Source organism: Fulmarus glacialis, unplaced genomic scaffold (genome assembly GCF_000690835.1).
Source record: "Fulmarus glacialis isolate BGI_N327 unplaced genomic scaffold, ASM69083v1 scaffold1507, whole genome shotgun sequence".
In the NCBI taxonomy this organism is placed as follows: Eukaryota; Metazoa; Chordata; class Aves; order Procellariiformes; family Procellariidae; genus Fulmarus; species Fulmarus glacialis.
The window spans coordinates 23,259-40,418 of record NW_009221045.1 but is presented as its reverse complement, the minus strand read 5'-3'; the positions used below and the strand labels follow the sequence as shown (position 1 = coordinate 40,418).

The 17,160-nt window shown below is 39.4% G+C and overlaps 1 protein-coding gene across 1 annotated transcript; it reads left to right on the top strand.

Moving 5' to 3' along the window:
- The first annotated feature begins 3,737 nt into the window (after positions 1-3,737).
- On the top strand, positions 3,738-15,928 carry NDUFA12 (NADH dehydrogenase (ubiquinone) 1 alpha subcomplex, 12). The gene is made up of 3 exons (XM_009580920.1): positions 3,738-3,858; positions 4,853-4,940; positions 15,415-15,928. Exons 1-3 carry the CDS (start codon positions 3,738-3,740, stop codon positions 15,593-15,595), a joined length of 390 nt encoding a protein of 129 aa, XP_009579215.1. The 3' UTR covers positions 15,596-15,928.
- The last annotated feature ends 1,232 nt before the right edge of the window (positions 15,929-17,160 follow it).

Here is a 17,160-nt window from a genome sequence, read left to right as displayed (position 1 = left end):
TGCGGTCAGAGGGTTCCCCGGGCAGGCTCCGGCGGTTGTTTTCTCTTCTTTAGGCATTTTAGTGGGTTCCTCGATGCTGAGCTGTCAGTGTCGCCCAGGCAGGTTTTCTCGGTGTCCAACCTCGGTCCTTCTTAGTTCTCTTGCCGTGTCCGCCGTGGTGATGCTGCAGCCGCCTCTGTGCTTCTGTGGACCGCCATCGCGCTGGCCCGCCGGCTGTCTGGATCACCTCAGGCTGGCAGCGGCTTTCTTGAACTGTCCGGTGCGCAAGTCTGAAAGCTGTTCTTCTGCTGAAATGCTGCGGTGTAAAGCAGAGAATTAATTCATCTGCCTTACTGGCCATAATTCTTCAATGCTTCAAAAAACCAGTACGTCTGCCTCTTTGGCAACGGGTTGTCACCGTTGACCTGTGCTCAGCTTTGGATGCCCTCTAGCCCCAGTGGCATTTTCTGCAGAATTAGTCGCAGCCTTTGTTTCCAGTCGTGTCTGTGGACTTTGTTCACCAAGCGCAGAACCTTGCACTCATCCACATTAAACTTTTTCCTATTTTTTTCCCCAACTTGCATCTCATCTCTACCTTGTGATGAGTATTTTGAATTGTGATACAGTGTGCTTGAAGCTCCTCCCAAATAGGAGGAGCTGCAGATTTACTAAGGGACTCATTTTCATTCAAGTCCTTGATGAAATGTAGGGTGGAAGTCTGAATGGTGCATGATCCAAATTCGGCAGTGTCAGTAACCTGTGCTATCTTTGTAACTGGTCTTGGAAAAGTAATAGAACGTTTCTTCAGGGTACAGTGAATGTTGTAGGCCTGACCACATAGCCAAAAAGCCTTTTTTTAATCAATAGTGGGAAGTCAGGAGTATGGGATAGAGAGGATTCGCAAAGGTAAAATTCCCTGCTATGTATCAAGGGCTCTCTTATGCTAGAATAAACAAGCCAAGCTTTCAGAGCCTTCTTGAAGACTTTTTTTTCCAGTCATCATAATAGCCCTTTTTCTGTTATTTCTTGTAGTTTAAATTGATCTGTTTTGAACAGTTAAACATAACATTTTACACAGTTGCTGATCAGGCATCATCAGTATTTTCATACAGTGGCTTTAGTACTTGCTTTGTTCACTGAAGACAGCTTGGTTCACCTGGTATGTCCTAGGATCAGATTGTCTTTTCTTCCCCATGTCACTTAATTGGCAGTTCATTATTGCCTTGTGACATCCAGATGTTTTTCTTGTGATTACACACACAGTGCTTCAGATCTTAATAGTCTCCAGGTGCATCACCTTGTGCTATGACCTTTATACAGTTGAATTTCATTCTGGTGGTATCACTCCAGCCGTGAAAACAGTACAGAACTTCCTGTACAATAATGGTAATATCATAATCTGTCAGACCCCGTGCTTTTTTGGGGTGGGGTTTCTGTTTTGTTTTTGTTTTGGTCAGGAACACTGTAAAGCGTTAAATAAGGCTACTAATATCAACATTCTTTGTGGAACTTCACTAGTAATCTTCAATCAGCTTATACTTGTTCTTTCAGTTGAGCATGTTGTCTTCTTCCTGTCAGTCAATGTATTGTTCCCCTTACAATTACTGTACATTTTAAATTATTTTCTCATTTGTTTTGTGGCACAATATTGGATGCTTTTCTGAAGTCAGCTTGACTTTTGCGAGGTCTCAACTTTGTATTCCTGCTAGCTGTGGTGACAGGCAGCTTCTGGCTTTTCTGTCTGCACTGTAGAAAGCAGCTCACATAGACTTTCCTCTTGCACAGCTTTTTAGAAGGAAATTTCAAGCTGTTAAGCAGTATAAGTTGTTATCATTTTCTGTCATCCCCTTAAGTTGTTCTCTCCACTTTGTTTCCCTTCTCAGGCTGTAGCTATTACACTGGCAGTTCTCAAGAAGAAATGGAGCTCGGGAAATAAAAGTGTAGAAGAGTTTGAGTATTAGGTTTCACCAGAATGCCTCTTCCTAAGTACATCTTACTGAATGTCTTGTCAGGGAGCTTTTGTGAGTCAAAGATCACAGGCTGTGATGACACCTTTCTACCACGCAGAAAAAGGGAGCAGGCAAGACTGGAGGCAGTGCTCTCTTATTTTTTCTTTCAGAAGATTGAAGTTAGAAGAGAGGTGTGCTAGGTGAAGAATCACACCTGATCCTCAACCGTACCAACGTAGCTGCTGCCTCTCCTTCACCTTTCAAGCCATCGAATCTTCCATCCCAGCTCAAGGAATAGACTTGGTGCTTGCTTACAGGAAGAATAATCAAGGTGTATCTTTCTTGCAGTGATCTGTTTAAGAAGTAATTACTGCTAACTTGGAAAAATTATTTACCCAAGTCAGGAGACTCTTTCTCTGCAAGGGTTTTATTCTGAATTTCCCTGCTTTTCTGTATATGTTTCCCGCTAAGGTGGTTGGAACAGGTTTTATGCATTAGAAGTCAAATTATTAAGAGCCTGTGTGCCTGGAAATATTCTCCTTACTCAAGACTTAGTGAAATTGGCTGGAAAATGTCCTCTGGAAGCCATAAATACCTCCTAGTGTTTGACATCAGTATTTGGGGCATGAAGTCAGGACAAGGGCATAAGAACCCTTTCAAGAAAGGGAGGGGAAGAAGGAAAGCAGAGCAGCAGTGAAATGGCTCTTCTTTTTCTGAAGCTGGATAGCTGAGCCAGAGGTCTTTGAGTGTTTCTTTGACAGAGGAGAGCTGTGTCAGAGAATCTTTCTGCCTGGGACCATAGAGGTTTAAAATGAGTACTTGGTGGAGTGATTATCGCTTTCATTCACCCTGGGAGGAAAGACAGCAAAAAAACTTTATCTGTGGGTTATATAGTTAAACTCCCAACTAAGGAAGCATGCGTGTGTACATCCCTTCTGTCACTTGGGACTGAGTTGAGAGTGCGTATAATACTACAAACAACTAAAACCTTTGAGAGTAAACTTTTCCTTATGTAATTCTGCCTGGGATAAATGTCAGTAAAAAGGAAAGCAAAGATGCAGATCTAGGGGGAAAAGCGCACTTCAGTAATTTTAAGGTTTTATCAATAGAATGTAAATCACAGGTTCAGTTTAATTATTGATGTGTACAGTAATGTTAAAATATGTTCTGTATAAAGAGTTGAAACTGGTATATACCTTACCTGGGATAGTGTAAGTCTCCCGGAGTGGCAGGGTAAATGCTTGCATCTTTCACAGTTACACAAAAGCTAGAAAGTAACAATTGTAATTTAGGGTTTAGCATGCATTTCCTTGGCAAGTAGCTACAATGGCTTAAAATATTAGTATTCCTCTCCTGGAGATTAGCGCAGACGTGTGGGATCTCTTAAGCTGCTTCAGTGCTGACCACTTTCCATGGCAATTCAAGCTGAAATGGTAGTAACAAGTAGTTGAGAAGGATGATAACACCTTCAACTAAGTGAATTAACATGTGTCGCCTGGACTCCCTTCCACAGTATTTAAGGTTTTGTGGGTGTTAAATTGTGCTATATTGCAGAGTTGCTTTATCTTCCACTATAAAGAGCTTTTAAATAAATAATAGCCCCCAAAAGCCTTTTTGCGTGACTTTTATTATCCTGTCAGTGGGGCGCACAGTATAGCCACGCTGACATTAGTTGCAGGAATTGGTGATTATGTTTTGCAATCCTTAAGCTTGAATAGTTTTTTGAATAGCTTTACATATATGTGTTTAAGAGTTTTTATTACAGGTTTTGACCAACCCCTAAGAACCCTATCACAACTTCATTCTAAGATGATGTCAATTGAAACTGTTGTTTTGGGAATTCACAGGGTCAATGATTTGAAGACTGGTACGCTGATAGGAATTGACAAATATGGAAACAAATACTATGAAGACACAAGAAACTTCTTTGGTATGTGTGCTGCTGTGAACACCTCCTGACTGACTATCCAACTTTGTATAGCTTGTGTAGTTTCTGCTAGTGAAGTAGAACTTGTTGCCTGCCCAACTTCCTCGCACTTGACTTGTGTGAGTCTTAGAGAGAGGGCTCATAGAAATGCTTTGACATCTTCTGTCTCTCTACTGCTTCCCTCAGTTCATTTGCAGACATAGGCAATCTGAAATAATAAATATGGGATAAATACAAGCCGGTCAGATGCTCTCCATGTAGGTATGCCTATATGATAATGTGATTGAGAGCTGAATTTGGTCCTTGACTTAAAAGCTGATAGCTTAACAGGTGTGGGGGAAGAAAGAGAACTGCCTTTAAAACTGCTTCACAGCTGTACTTACTTATATGATCACTTCAGGGCAAAGAAACACAGGTTAGCTTAAACTTTCTATTACCTTAAGTAATGGGATTTTAAAGAACATTTGTAGAGTACTTAAAAAGGTAGCACCTAAAACAACAAAGGTGACACGTAGGCAACTAACATACTAGTTACGCCAAGCTCTGCCTACTGTAGGTTAACTTGTAGGGTACCTGGGGAAAGCAGTTGCTGGTAAACATTGCTTGGTAGTTTTATATGGCTGAAACTTAGTTTAATCTTGGGTTACTAATGGCAATGTCCTTTTGGAAAAGACTCCTCCTAATGGGGATAAAAATCCCCAAACCTGTTTCTCTGCCTGAAAATTTTGTAAGTTCCTGTTTCCCATTACTTATACAATAGCTAATACTTGCTTCCTCCTGAGACTGTTAGATTCAGCCATATAAAAATACAGCAACAGTGGAAATACAGAAGACTTAGAAAAATAAAAGCTGTACTGACTTTGAAGTAAGTGCCCATAATGGTAGATACTTTTAGTCAAAATACTTTTCCTTGTGTTTTCATGAATTCTGTCCTTTATATGAAAATCTTTTTTTTTTTTCTTTTTTTGAGCTAATACAATATTTCTGTTTGTTTAAGGTCGACACAGATGGGTCATCTATACTAATGAAATGAATGGCAAAAATACGTTTTGGGAAGTTGATGGAAGTATGGTGCCCCCCGAATGGTAAACCATTTAGCTTAATAATGTGGACAGATACCAATTGTGTAATTGCCTGTATATTTTCTTGTATTACAAAGCAGAAGATTAAAAAAAAAAAAATTATGGTAATAAAGTTTTCTTGGACGCAGCTATCTTATATATGACCAGAAGATTTCAGACAGGTTACTTTTAATTTTGAACTGCATTCATAATATTATATTGCTAACTGTCCTGACAGTCGCACTCACTGCTTCTTGGAATGAGAAAAGCATTTTGTCAGCCAGATTGAGCAGGTCAAGCCAGTCTTCCAATTTTCCTTATTAGTCGTGATTCCATCTTAATGGTTTGGCAAAGCCTACAATAGCATTGAGCAGCCAGAGGTAGAAAAAAATATTTTTATTATCCATTCTAGACAAGAACCTAAAGAACGTGAGGCAGTAATGGAACAACACTCCTTAATCCACAGCCATTAACAGCATAATTGTTTCAGTTGATACACATTGGTACTCTACAAGATGATGAACAGCAAAAGGCCAGGATGCTCTCTATGTTGACTGCTACTTGACTGTAATTTTTCTTAAGGTTTTATTTTCTGTTCATCCATTTCAGTAATAATTCTGTACAACCTTGAGTTCCAGAAGGTCTCTGGCGACACAGCTGTTAATACTTTTTTTTTGTCTTCCTAAATAACTCAGGAAAAAGACATACCAAATAAAGTAACAGTGTATGCTAGCAAAAACAATCTCTACCTGATGCTTGAGGAATATGAATAGCACTTCAGCCACAAAGCAATGAAAGGTGATTTGAAGTAAGAGGTGCTTGGGTAGACTGAGCATTGGTGAACACTGTTTTTTATTATCACAGTGATAAAGTTCTGTGCCAAGGCTGAGACTGATTATCTAAACTCCTAAATTGTGGCTCTCGTTAGAACATTTGAGAAATGCGTGGGTAGACTGTCTAGGTAGTCAATTTTGTTTCAAATTCTCCCAGCCTTAAAATTGTGTTTAATGCAGTTAATGCTTTTTTCTGTCTTCTCCAGTAAGAGTTTAATGGCATTGTTTTTTAGAAGTGGCATTAGAGTCTCCAAAACTAGCAGTGCGGGGCTGCTCCTTGTTATCTGCATAATAACTGTTGTTTGCTTCTAGTTTTTATCTTTTCACTGTTAGACTGTGCTGGTTTTCAAGATTTTCCTTATTTTGAGGCATGGTTTTTATTGGTTTGTTTTTTTCTTTGCTCATGCTTATGTGTTGTTTATTGTGTCCTTACAAACCTTGATAAAGGATTTCTTCCTGAGTATCAAAGGAACGTTTCTAGGATTAAGTAGGTTGGTTTGATCACATAAATTAGTGAGGTAGAAAAACTTGTTTTCCTATCAATGTGGAAAAAATTGCCCTAGAAGAAACAGTAAATGTTTCATTATTTTCAAGACTGGTCAGTGCAGTGGGGCATGAAAGGGTAAACAGTCCTGTGTTCTAAGGTATTTTTGCCAGGAAACTTAGTTGTACATTACTGTTCAGTTTTTTGTTTGTTTTTTTTTTTTTAATTGCTGATAAATCTGTACATCCCATGGCAACCTTAGACGTTTGTTCTTATGTAGGAATCCTAGCTTTGTGATACATCTAAATTACTGACCTGTAATTCTATACTGTTTAGATACATCTTTAAAAATGGAAGTATTTTGACTGGGAATAAATGCTGTCTTTTAAGACTCTGTATTTTTTTTTTCATCTGATGGTATACTGTCTTAAATTTTTACCGTGGCATAGAGTTCTGAATTGAGAGTGTTAACGTATTGTACAAGTTGCTGTCAGTGTAACACTGGGGTTGTGCAACTATGCAGGAAATGAATGGTTTTTTTGGACCCAGAAAGTTGTTGGAAATAGATTATATTGTGTGAAATTACTTCTATTAACAAAGAGATTAATTTGGTCCATAATACCATAGTATCTCTCCTGTCAGTTGCAAAAAAAGTTTATTTCTTAAAGCACTAACCCTCCCTTCCACAGGTGGAAAGGTGAGACAAGTTTGTCATCCTTGGGTCAACTGGGAAGTATATAAAGTTACCATTGTAACAGCTGGGTTGTGGTCTGAATACTTCTAAACACTGATTTTTTTGACTCCGGGTTTTAGTTAATTAGGCTCAGTAGAGCATTTTGTGGGTATGTTGTGGTACCCTCTGCAGGTGGAAGCAGGTTTTACTACATTGTTTATGCTGGTATTACTTTCAGAATATCTTTTGCAACTGTCACGCCTAAAGATGACACTTCTGACAAAATCAAAGTTTAAGACCAGGGCTAACCTAGAGATTTCAGATTTTCCTTTTTTAAATAGTAATGCTAACTAGTTTGTGATGGTTTTGTAGTATTCCTATAAAAATCCTCCTGTATGTAGGATTACACTACTGATTATCCTACTGATTACACTATTTTCTTGGGAAGTATAGAGAACACTAATAGATGTGCAGGAAAAACACTTTATTCCTTTTTTTTTTTCAGTATCAGTCATACTACAGGTTGTTTTTCTCCATGTTTCTGGTTGTTGAATATACTGTGCATCTTAAAGTATAATTTTGTGATCAGTCATGTGCCTTCAGGATTGTGGAATATGAATGATCGTTGAAATACCATCAGGTGGACCTCATCATGCGTGATGAATTGGAAAAAAGCATTTTGATATATTGAAAAGTTCTGAAAACAACTGTCTGGAAAAAATAAAATGAGAATTCATTTGCTACCCTTTACCTTCTGTCAGATACTGGAGAAAAGGAAAAAGCAGCAAGAAAAAACATCTCATATGTAATAACATTGTAGTACTGTTTTTAGGAACTACTGAATGTTTTCAGTATTCTGGAATAATTGGTGTAATGTCTTTTGACAACGGATGTACTGAAATCACAGTCTGAAGGAAATCAGAAGAGTTGTTTTGACATGTGTCTACTATACAGAGAATTGAGACTGTTGCTTTTTTAAAATGTTGCCATACTAGAATATGTGTACATATTCTTGTGGTTTTTTTCTGATTTAGTTGTGTTGTTTAACCTCTTTGTACTCTGGGTTTTCTTTTCTTATCTTCAAAATCAAGATACTTTGTTGGAGACAAGTTAATTAGATTTATTTTTTTTTTTAATTCCCTCAATGTTTGCGTTGGGAATGATTAATACTAATCTTCTTTTAATACTATACAAGATATTGGGCACATTTTTTTTCCTACACAAAGACATCTTTTTACACTGTTAGAAAAGCCAAAGTACTTGTTTAATCTCCTACTGTTCAGAGCATGTGAGGTGATCGTGCCCCTGTACTCGGCCCTGGTGAGGCTGCACCTTGAATACTGTGTTCAGTTTTGGGCCCCTCACTACAAGAAGGACACGGAGGTGCTGGAGCGTGTCCAGAGAAGGGCAACGAAGCTGGTGAAGGGTCTAGAGCACAAGTCTTATGAGGAGCGGCTGAGGGAACTGGGGCTGTTTAGTCTGGAGAAGAGGAGGCTGAGGGGAGACCTCATCGCGCTCTACAACTACCTGAAAGGGGGTTGTAGCGAGGTGGGGGTTGGTCTCTTCTCCCAAGTAACCAGCAATAGGGCGAGAGGAAATGGCCTCAAGTTGCGCCAGGGGAGGTTTAGACTGGACATTAGGAAAAACTTCTTTACTGACAGAGTGGTCAGGCCTTGGAACAGGCTGCCCAGGGAAGTGGTGGAGTCACCATCCCTGGAAGTATTTAAAAGACGTGTAGACGAGGCGCTTAGGGACATGGTTTAGTGGGCATGGTGGTGTTGGGTTGACGGTTGGACTTGATGATCTTAGAGGTCTTTTCCAACCTTAATGATTCTGTGATTCTATGTTGTTTGCAGGAACTTAGTACTTCCATTTTTGAACACACTGATCGGGTGTGCTCTGTGAACATATAAACAATAAAAGTTAAATCTGTTTATACCAATGCCTGTATGCACTCTATTTAGTGCTTTCATAGATGTCTCCATTACAGAATTGCTCTAATGATTGGGCTGTGTGTTGAGCTCATTTCTATGTTACTGTTACGTTAGAAGGCCCAGTATCACCTTTTGTTCCTCATTCATTTATCTCACACCTAAAAATATTACAGTTAGCAAGTCACCCCCAGGAGCCCCAGGTGATAGTATTTTATACAGCTGGCATATGCTGCTTCATGCATGTGCTCACATTCATGCGTAGTCACAACTTAGGTACAGATGTGCTCATTACAAGCAAAACTTTTTTCTGTTTGCTCAAAAATAATCAAAAACCAAGCAGGAAGATGATATGGATAAATGACTTTCAGGTTTAGTATTTTATACTTTTGGATCTGTACAAAAGCTTTTGAAAGGTTTCAGGGAAGAAAATGTTAGCGTTAAGATTAAGAGGAACATGTGACTCCTTGGGAATCCCTGAGCAGCTTGTAAGTACTAGTTAGGGTACCAAAAGTATTTTCACAGGCAAAGAGTTTCATAGTAAAAACTGGCTATCTTGAATGTGTATTTCTTGATAATGATGCTATTTACTCTCTTCCTAGGGCAAGGGCTGTAGGGGTTATAGTTCTCTCCATCCACCCTCCCACCTGCCCCAGTAGAAGCAGGCTTGGATTACAGGCAAGCTGAAGCCTAAGTGAAGTGTTCTGGGCAGGTTTGTTAGTAAGGAATTGTGCTTAAAGCAGTGTTAGCTTTTTTCCCTCCTTCATCAAAGGCTGCACAGAGAAGTGAAATATTAGGGGTGTAAAATATAGATAGATGGATCAAAGAGCTCAGTGCTGCTTTTTTCATTAATGTTATTACCAACTGCAGATTATCTGCACTCATAAGTTTGGCAACATGGCAAGTTGCATTGTCTCACTTTGCGATCACAAGAGGAAAAGGAGGAGTGAAATCATATGGCTGGGTGTAGAGTCGGAGGGCAGGACCCTGCTCTTCTGGCACCAGCAGCCTCTTACTTCATGGTGTGCAGGAGGAGAGCATCTAGCAGTGCTGCAGGATGATCTGGGGTTTATGGGGATGGCAGGTTGAGTAAGTCCACATTATCATACTGCTGAGAAAGAAGTATGCCTTCCTGAGAAGTAGAAAGAATTACTGCCTGCACTCGTGCAAAGTGACTCTTCCTTTCTGCTTATTACCAGGAAGATTTATATAGGGTATAGTGCTTGACCAGTGAGAGAAGCCTAGGGAAGAGCAGCAGGAACAATCAGACCTCTGAAGACAGTTGTAAAGATTTGGGGTTGCTTGAAAAAGAGAGGAAATGACCATGGGTATAATCTTTAAGCATTTAATCCGTTGAGGAAGAAAAAGGCATAGTCCATCTTTCACAGATAGATGAGTAGAATAGGAAGCACTAGGTTTAAATTACAGAAGAAGTGATACAGATTGGACATTACTATCCTAACCACTAAAAAATTCTATTCATCTTCACTGGTGTAACTTGGTTTGGGAAGATGAGCAAGCCAGTATTACAGCAGTTCCGTAACAACTTAAGCAGTTGTCTGCTGGGAGTGACGTGGATGTAGCTGATACTTCCTTGGATCTGAAGCATATGCAGAGCGTCTAAATCCCTTCCAGACTTGTATTTCTTGATTCTTTGATCCTCACATCTAAGGGTTTGTCAGTTATTTCCACTGAAACAAGGTGAGGGGAGAGGACTCAGTATCTTACTGTCCTTAATCTGTTTGGGATCAGAGGAGAGAGTAGAATTTTTTTCCCCAAAATTTCGTATATCAGTCTTGATTTTCAGGTTATGTTCACCTTTCATGCAAAAGTTCCCTAAGTGTCTGCTTATTCCTGTCATGGGCTCCTATGTGCTATTCAGTGATCAGGATAGTCCTGTAGCTGGAATTTGGAAGAGCACAAGTTTGCGTTTGGAGGATTCTGGGAGGTTTAGCTTGAGCCCACTGAGGGGGGCCAATTTTCTGCTTTCAACAGGGTTATGCTGTGGAGTAAGGCTTCCTTTCAAGAGCATATAAAGTCCATGCAAGTCAAGGCCTGATATCCTGCTGGATGCTGGAGGTGTGCTTCTCTTGCATCACATTCAAAGCCTTTTGAGGCTCTCTGCACAGCCGTTTATCTGGTTTAATATAATTTGGATTGTGTTTTGGCCAAATACGTTGCAAAAGCAAATTGACAACTGGTTTGTGTATACAAACTAGTTAAAAATAATTTGTTCTTTCAATATCTTATATCCTGTGGGGAAAGAACAACTGTAATTTCAAAATAGTTTTCTCCTTTTGCAGGGACACTTCCTTTTGCCAGCATTGTGCTATGTATGTGCAATGTTGTCCTATACTTTGATATTTGTTTCCTTATGGTGCAAATCTGACGTCTTTGGAAGTAGCTTCTGGATTGTTAACTTCATACAATGAAATATTTCAATTTTAACTTCAGTTTAATAGTCTACATCCTCTTTGTTATTTGATTTGACAGCTGAAGGAGAGAGAACTCTTAAAGTGCCAACATACTAAGAAATATAAAGAAATGTGCTATTTTCCTGTAAAAACGCTGCTTTTCAAGTCTGCCTGTGAGAGAAAACAAAACAAAAAGATTGAACTGAAAAGGAATGGGGGAGTAAAATTTCTGTCCTTTCAGTAGCTTCACAATAAATTTGTGAGTTTTATAACTAGATTAAATGCTGGTGTGGTGTTTTCAGGTAAATGAGATGCTGTCTCATTGCTGTACAATGGTATCTTATAGTAGCTTGCATGAGAAATCGAAGTTATCTCCCATGTGTACACAGGTAAAAACATGTTTCTTGTCCCTTTTTCCTTCTCTTCCCATACATAGACCTGGAATAATAAGTGAAGACTATCTTTAAAATAAAAAAAGCTTCTTTTTATGCTAGTAAAAGTTAAATCCCTGATTTCTTGTTCACTTAAAGTACGTGGCAAAGCACTGAAATACTTTTTGCCCTTTGACCATAACACACATCTTCACTTCTCTTTTGTCTTATTGCAACATGGTTAACTTGTTGAAAAACCTGGATGCTAACAAGTTGGCAAACGTCCTGAACTTGCGTAGACGGTGCCTGAACCTTGCAGATGCACATATGGTAGTAGCTATGGAGTTTGTGTGGCATCGGTTCTTGTTTGACAGCTTGTACATCATATAATTGGCTCCGGTCCCTTGTAGCTTCAGTTTGAAATCTCCTTCCTTTTAAATATTTGTCTGACTTGGGAGAAAATTCTACAGTCTTGAGAGCAGCTGAAGATACTTTGAGATGTCTTTCATCTGTTTAGCCAAGAAAAAGTCCAGTGGCTTTGCTAGCCTAAGTCTGCTTGCTAGTGACTCTGCTCTGTGATTCAGGAAGCTGCTTCAGCCTCTTCAGAGCTTCTGCCATCCTCCTTATTTTCTTTGCTCTGTGTAAGTTGTCTGCTTCTTTAAGTCATTAATTGCTTTTGAATCCTATTTTTTCCATGCCTGGATTTATAGGCAGAGTTTGTATAGAAATCTGGCCATCTGCAAGATGTCAAATCTCTTTATTCATGCTGTTCAATCTGGTGCAGGAAAAGCTTTTCTTGAGCATCTGGGAGTGGGGTCTATGAGACATGAGGGCTTCAAAGGACTCTTTGAGGCAGGTTGTCAAGGGGAAAGTCTTCCCAAAATAAAGTTTTCAGTTTTTACATATTTTGCATAAATGGAGAGTGGAAGCTTTTGTTTGAAAGAACAGACTCTTTGCAAATCAAAATGCTTTTATAAGTTACATGTTGGGCTTCTAAGGGGAATTTGTTGTGACCAGGCTTAAGCCCTGAAACTGTTATATTTAAGCGTACTTAATAGTGGATGGAGTTCTAAACAAACTTTTGAAATCTCTTCAGGAATTTCAGTGTCTGTACTGAATTGTATCGTATGTGAGCAATTATTTTTCTACTTTACAGTAAGAAAATGGAGTTTAAGGATTGTTTTTGCTGTTCTATTTAAATTTGAGCCCAATTTCATATTGATATTTTTTAATTTCAGAAAATATTGAAAGCCAATATAGTAATGCTTTAATTACTCCAAAGTACTGTATTTTAAAAGATTTCATGGATTTAGCCTTAGAAAAGCTGCAAAACAGTAGTTTAAATGACAGAATAAAGCTATTCTTTTTTCTGTGTCCAGAGTTAAATGAGTAAATAAACTCAAGTCGATATTGTGATAATTTTTTTGACGTTTCAAGGAGTGTATGATGTAAATACACGTGTAACAAAAGAGGTGCCAGACATCATGCAAGCTTGAAATCTAGTTGATTTTAACTGAGCTTTAATAGAGTTCTTGTGCTCCACCTGCTCCAGCCTGTCTTTCAGGGCCTTTGTAACTGCATTTCTGTCTGAGAAGACAGTTTTTTGTTTGTCCTGTTGGTGTGCATGACTCGGGGGAGCGTGAGGACGGTAAGGCATGGTGACGGGTGCATAAGCAGGGTTTTGTCTGCAGGATCCCTATCCACTATTAACAGAAGCATCACTAGGTGAAGGTGTGTGAGTTCAAGTTGCCTCTATATGTTACGGTAAGCGGTTTTGAAAAGCTGAGGCTCCTCTGGAGCGATACTACGAAGCATTTTGAAATGCAGTACTTAAGTCAGTATTGGCAGAATGTATATGGATACATGGACTGTTCTTTTCCCCCTTCCTCCCATGCCACAAAATGTGTGTTTCTTTGTGTTAGCAATGGAGAGCTGGCCTGTTGGGTATGAGCGTATGATCGCACCTCTGCCAACTTAGCTGTTTTACAGTGTTTCTGCCAACTTCGATACTAGCCGTCATAGGACACATGATATCTCAGGTGGTGTGAAGCACACTAGTACACAGAGTTCTCCTAACGGGCGTGAATTGGCAGAGGGAGTTCACCTAAGGTCAGGGCTTTGTGTAATGTGGCCAGGGCATTTCAGAGGCTGGTAATACCAGGTTTAAAATCGAGCAAGGCCTGATCCTGTATCCTTAGACCACATCGTGATTCATAGTACTATGGGGCCGCCTTCTTCCAGACAGAAATCATTACCCAAAATCTTCTTTTTTTAATATAAGTAGTGGGAAATGTATACTTCAGATGAGACCAGATTTACAAAGGAGAGCAGGGGGAGGAAGAGAGGGATCCCCTCCTCATTCATGTTGCATTGGGTCACTTTATCTGAACGTGTGTATTACTTTCAAACTCCTAAGTGGATGATTTTTCCCATAGGAGGCCATTCTGTACCTCTAAACAAGGTTTTTCTTCTTACTTTTAAAGGATCTTACAGTTCCATCTGGTTTTGTATTCAAGCCAGTTTCCTGGCAGTCCTTAGTCCTGCAACGTGTGGCTTTCGTTTGGGGTTTTTGTTTGTTTTTTACTTACAGAAAATGAACATGTGGCTGACATTTTTTTTAAAGTGAGATTTTGTACTAAAGTTATATCCAAAGTTGTGAGTTTTTCTTTTTCTGAAGTAAATGTCTAGAAGCTATTTAACTGAAAAGATAATCAACCTTCTGTAGAGCTCTTCAGATTTAGAATATACTTGTCAGTCTATTTCTCACTACTTTTATTGTGGTTTTGTTTTGCTGTATCAGTGAAGTGTGCTGGATTTGTTGCTAAAGGCTGAAGATGCAATTTTTAGGCTTTCTAATAACAACTGGAATAGAAGACTTCTTATTTTTAGGTCAAGTCTTTGGCAAAAGCTGATTAGCTTCTTTAATTCTACCTCAGTAAAAAATACATAAGCTTGCAAAAAAAGTCATAACCTCACTTCTGTCATAACTGTGTATGCAGTACATGTAAACTTGAAGATAATTAAAATGTTATTCAGGTTTGAAAGTTGCTTTGGGCACTGAAATAGAAATGGGATGAAAACAATTCAGTTGATCCCTGCTGTAGTGTTTCAGTAAATTGTTATGGAAAATACTTTGCTTGATCTTGTTGTTTGCATAGGGGAGGATTGACATTTAGTTCATAGGTAAAGGGTAATCACTTGGTAATTACCTCATTACTGATTGGTACTAATCATTTTATTGAGCAGTCAGTAAACATTTATGTGATTGTTTTAGGTGAACCTGCATCATTAATCCATATCCCAAGTGATAGCCTCATGAATGCTTTGGAGATGGAATTGAAATTGTTGTGCAGCGTAGTCTTCTGGTAATTAAAAACAAAACAAAACCGCCAAAACCCAACATAAAAAAGCCAGAAAACAAAACAAAATTTTGTGGTTTTGTCATTTGTAGTGCCTGCCTTGACCTGGCTGGCTGGTTAAGGCCATACAAACACGTAACAATGAAATATTCTTTGCCCAAATACTAAGCGTACAAAGGAACAGGAAATTCAAACTCAGGTGTGCTTTCAGTTGCTTGAAAGCAGAACTGTTATTTATCAGTTATGTTTGTATAATTACTTTAAATCAGAATCCTGTAGTCTCATTCAAAGTCATCCTGGATTAAAATGTTTTTTTTCTCCCCTCTCAAAATACTTAGTGTCTCTTCAGAGGAGAACCCTTGGGAGTCAGGAGGAAGGCTTGTTACAGATCATGTAATGTTCCTTAATAACAATGTGTCTTTCTCCTCTTCAGGCATCGCTGGCTTCACTCAATGACGGATGACCCTCCAACTACTCATCCACCAGTTGCTCGTAAATTTATCTGGGAGAACCATAAATTCAATCTGAGTGGCACTCCCGGACAGTACGTACCTTACTCTACTACTCGCAAGAAGATACAAGAGTGGATCCCACCTACAACAGCTAGCAAATAACAACAACAAAAAATGTGACTTGCCTCAGCTTTGGCTTTCAGTGTAAACCGTATTTTCACTGGTTTTGTGCAAAATAAAAGCCTCCTACAACAGCTGTAGTTTAGTTTATTGAATTGGGGGGAAAAAACAAGTGAGAAAACATTGGGAAGAGGTAGAGGACAGAATACATGACAAATCTTAATCTCATCAAGATACTGGGCTTTTTGTCATATTGTCAGTGGCTCTTGTCTTCACATAAGTAGCTCTCAAACTCTTTTTAGCATGATAACCATTCCTGTGACAGTTACTTCTCACATTTGTACCATTTAACAGAATACAAATATAAATTTGAAATACAGGATTCTCATCTTTAACATTCTCCTATTATAGCCTCTGTATGGCAAATAATGTACTATTTTAGGAAGCCATCTCTTTAAATATTTATGACAACTTAGAATAATAAGGCCAATCAAGGATTATAGTTTTTATTCACGAATTCTTTGTGCATGAGTATGCATGCATTGCTGTATTGCAATATAATATATGTAATATAAAACTTGTAAGGGTGTAGTAATCAAATGACATCTTGCCCCCTAAGGGAACTCAACACAAGCAGAGGGCCCCCATCACAGAAATCTTTTTTGTTGCTTCTGTGTTGTTGAAATTCATTAGAAGATGTTCTCACAAGGATTTGGGATGGCTGTTTGCCCTGTTGTGACAAGACTTTAAAGGTCTTTGGAAGTTTGAGAATGCATACTTTTTTGGGAGCTAGAGAAGTAAAATGTACCAGAACCTATTCTCAAAAATGTGAAGTTTGCAAGTTCACGTTTGAAAGGGAGTTGGTTGGGGCTGTGGCTTTTTTCTGTATCTTGCAGTTGGTTGATACTTATTCCAGCCTGCTAATATTTTTTAGCAGAGCTGCCCACTCCACAAGGCCTCCTGTATCTGATGACCTAGTCTGTAGATAACTGATGGTGGTGGGATGCCCACCCAGCGCTTCACTCACTCCCCCTCAGCTGGATGGGGGAGAAAATAGAAAGCTCCTGGGTTGAGATAAAGATGGGGAGACTGCTTTCCAGTTACCATCATGGGCAAGAGAGACTTGACTTTAATTTATTGCCAAATAAAATAGATTTGCATAGCGAGAAACAAAGGCAAAAAAATGTAAAATGCCACTCTCCCCCCCCCTCTTCTTCCCAGGCTCAACTTCACACCTTCATTCCCGACTCCCCTACCTCCGCCCTGCAGCAGCGCTGGGGAATGGGGGTCGTGGTCAGTCCATAGCAGCTCCTCTGCTGCTCCTTCTTCTTGCAGTCCTTCCGCTTCAGCAAGGGTCCTCTCCATGGGCTGCAGTCCTTTGAGATAAACCTGCTCCAGCTCCATGGGCTGCAGTTCCTGTCGGGAAATACCTGCCTGCTCTGGTGTGGGCTCCTCCTGGGGCTGCCGGGAATGTCTGCTCCGGCACCTGCGGCACCTCTTCACCCTCGTGCTCTCACCTTGGTGTTCGAATGGCTGCTGCACACTTCTTTTCCCCTCCTGCTCTGCCTGTGCAATGTTTTTGTCCTTTCTTAAATACTCTTTTCCTC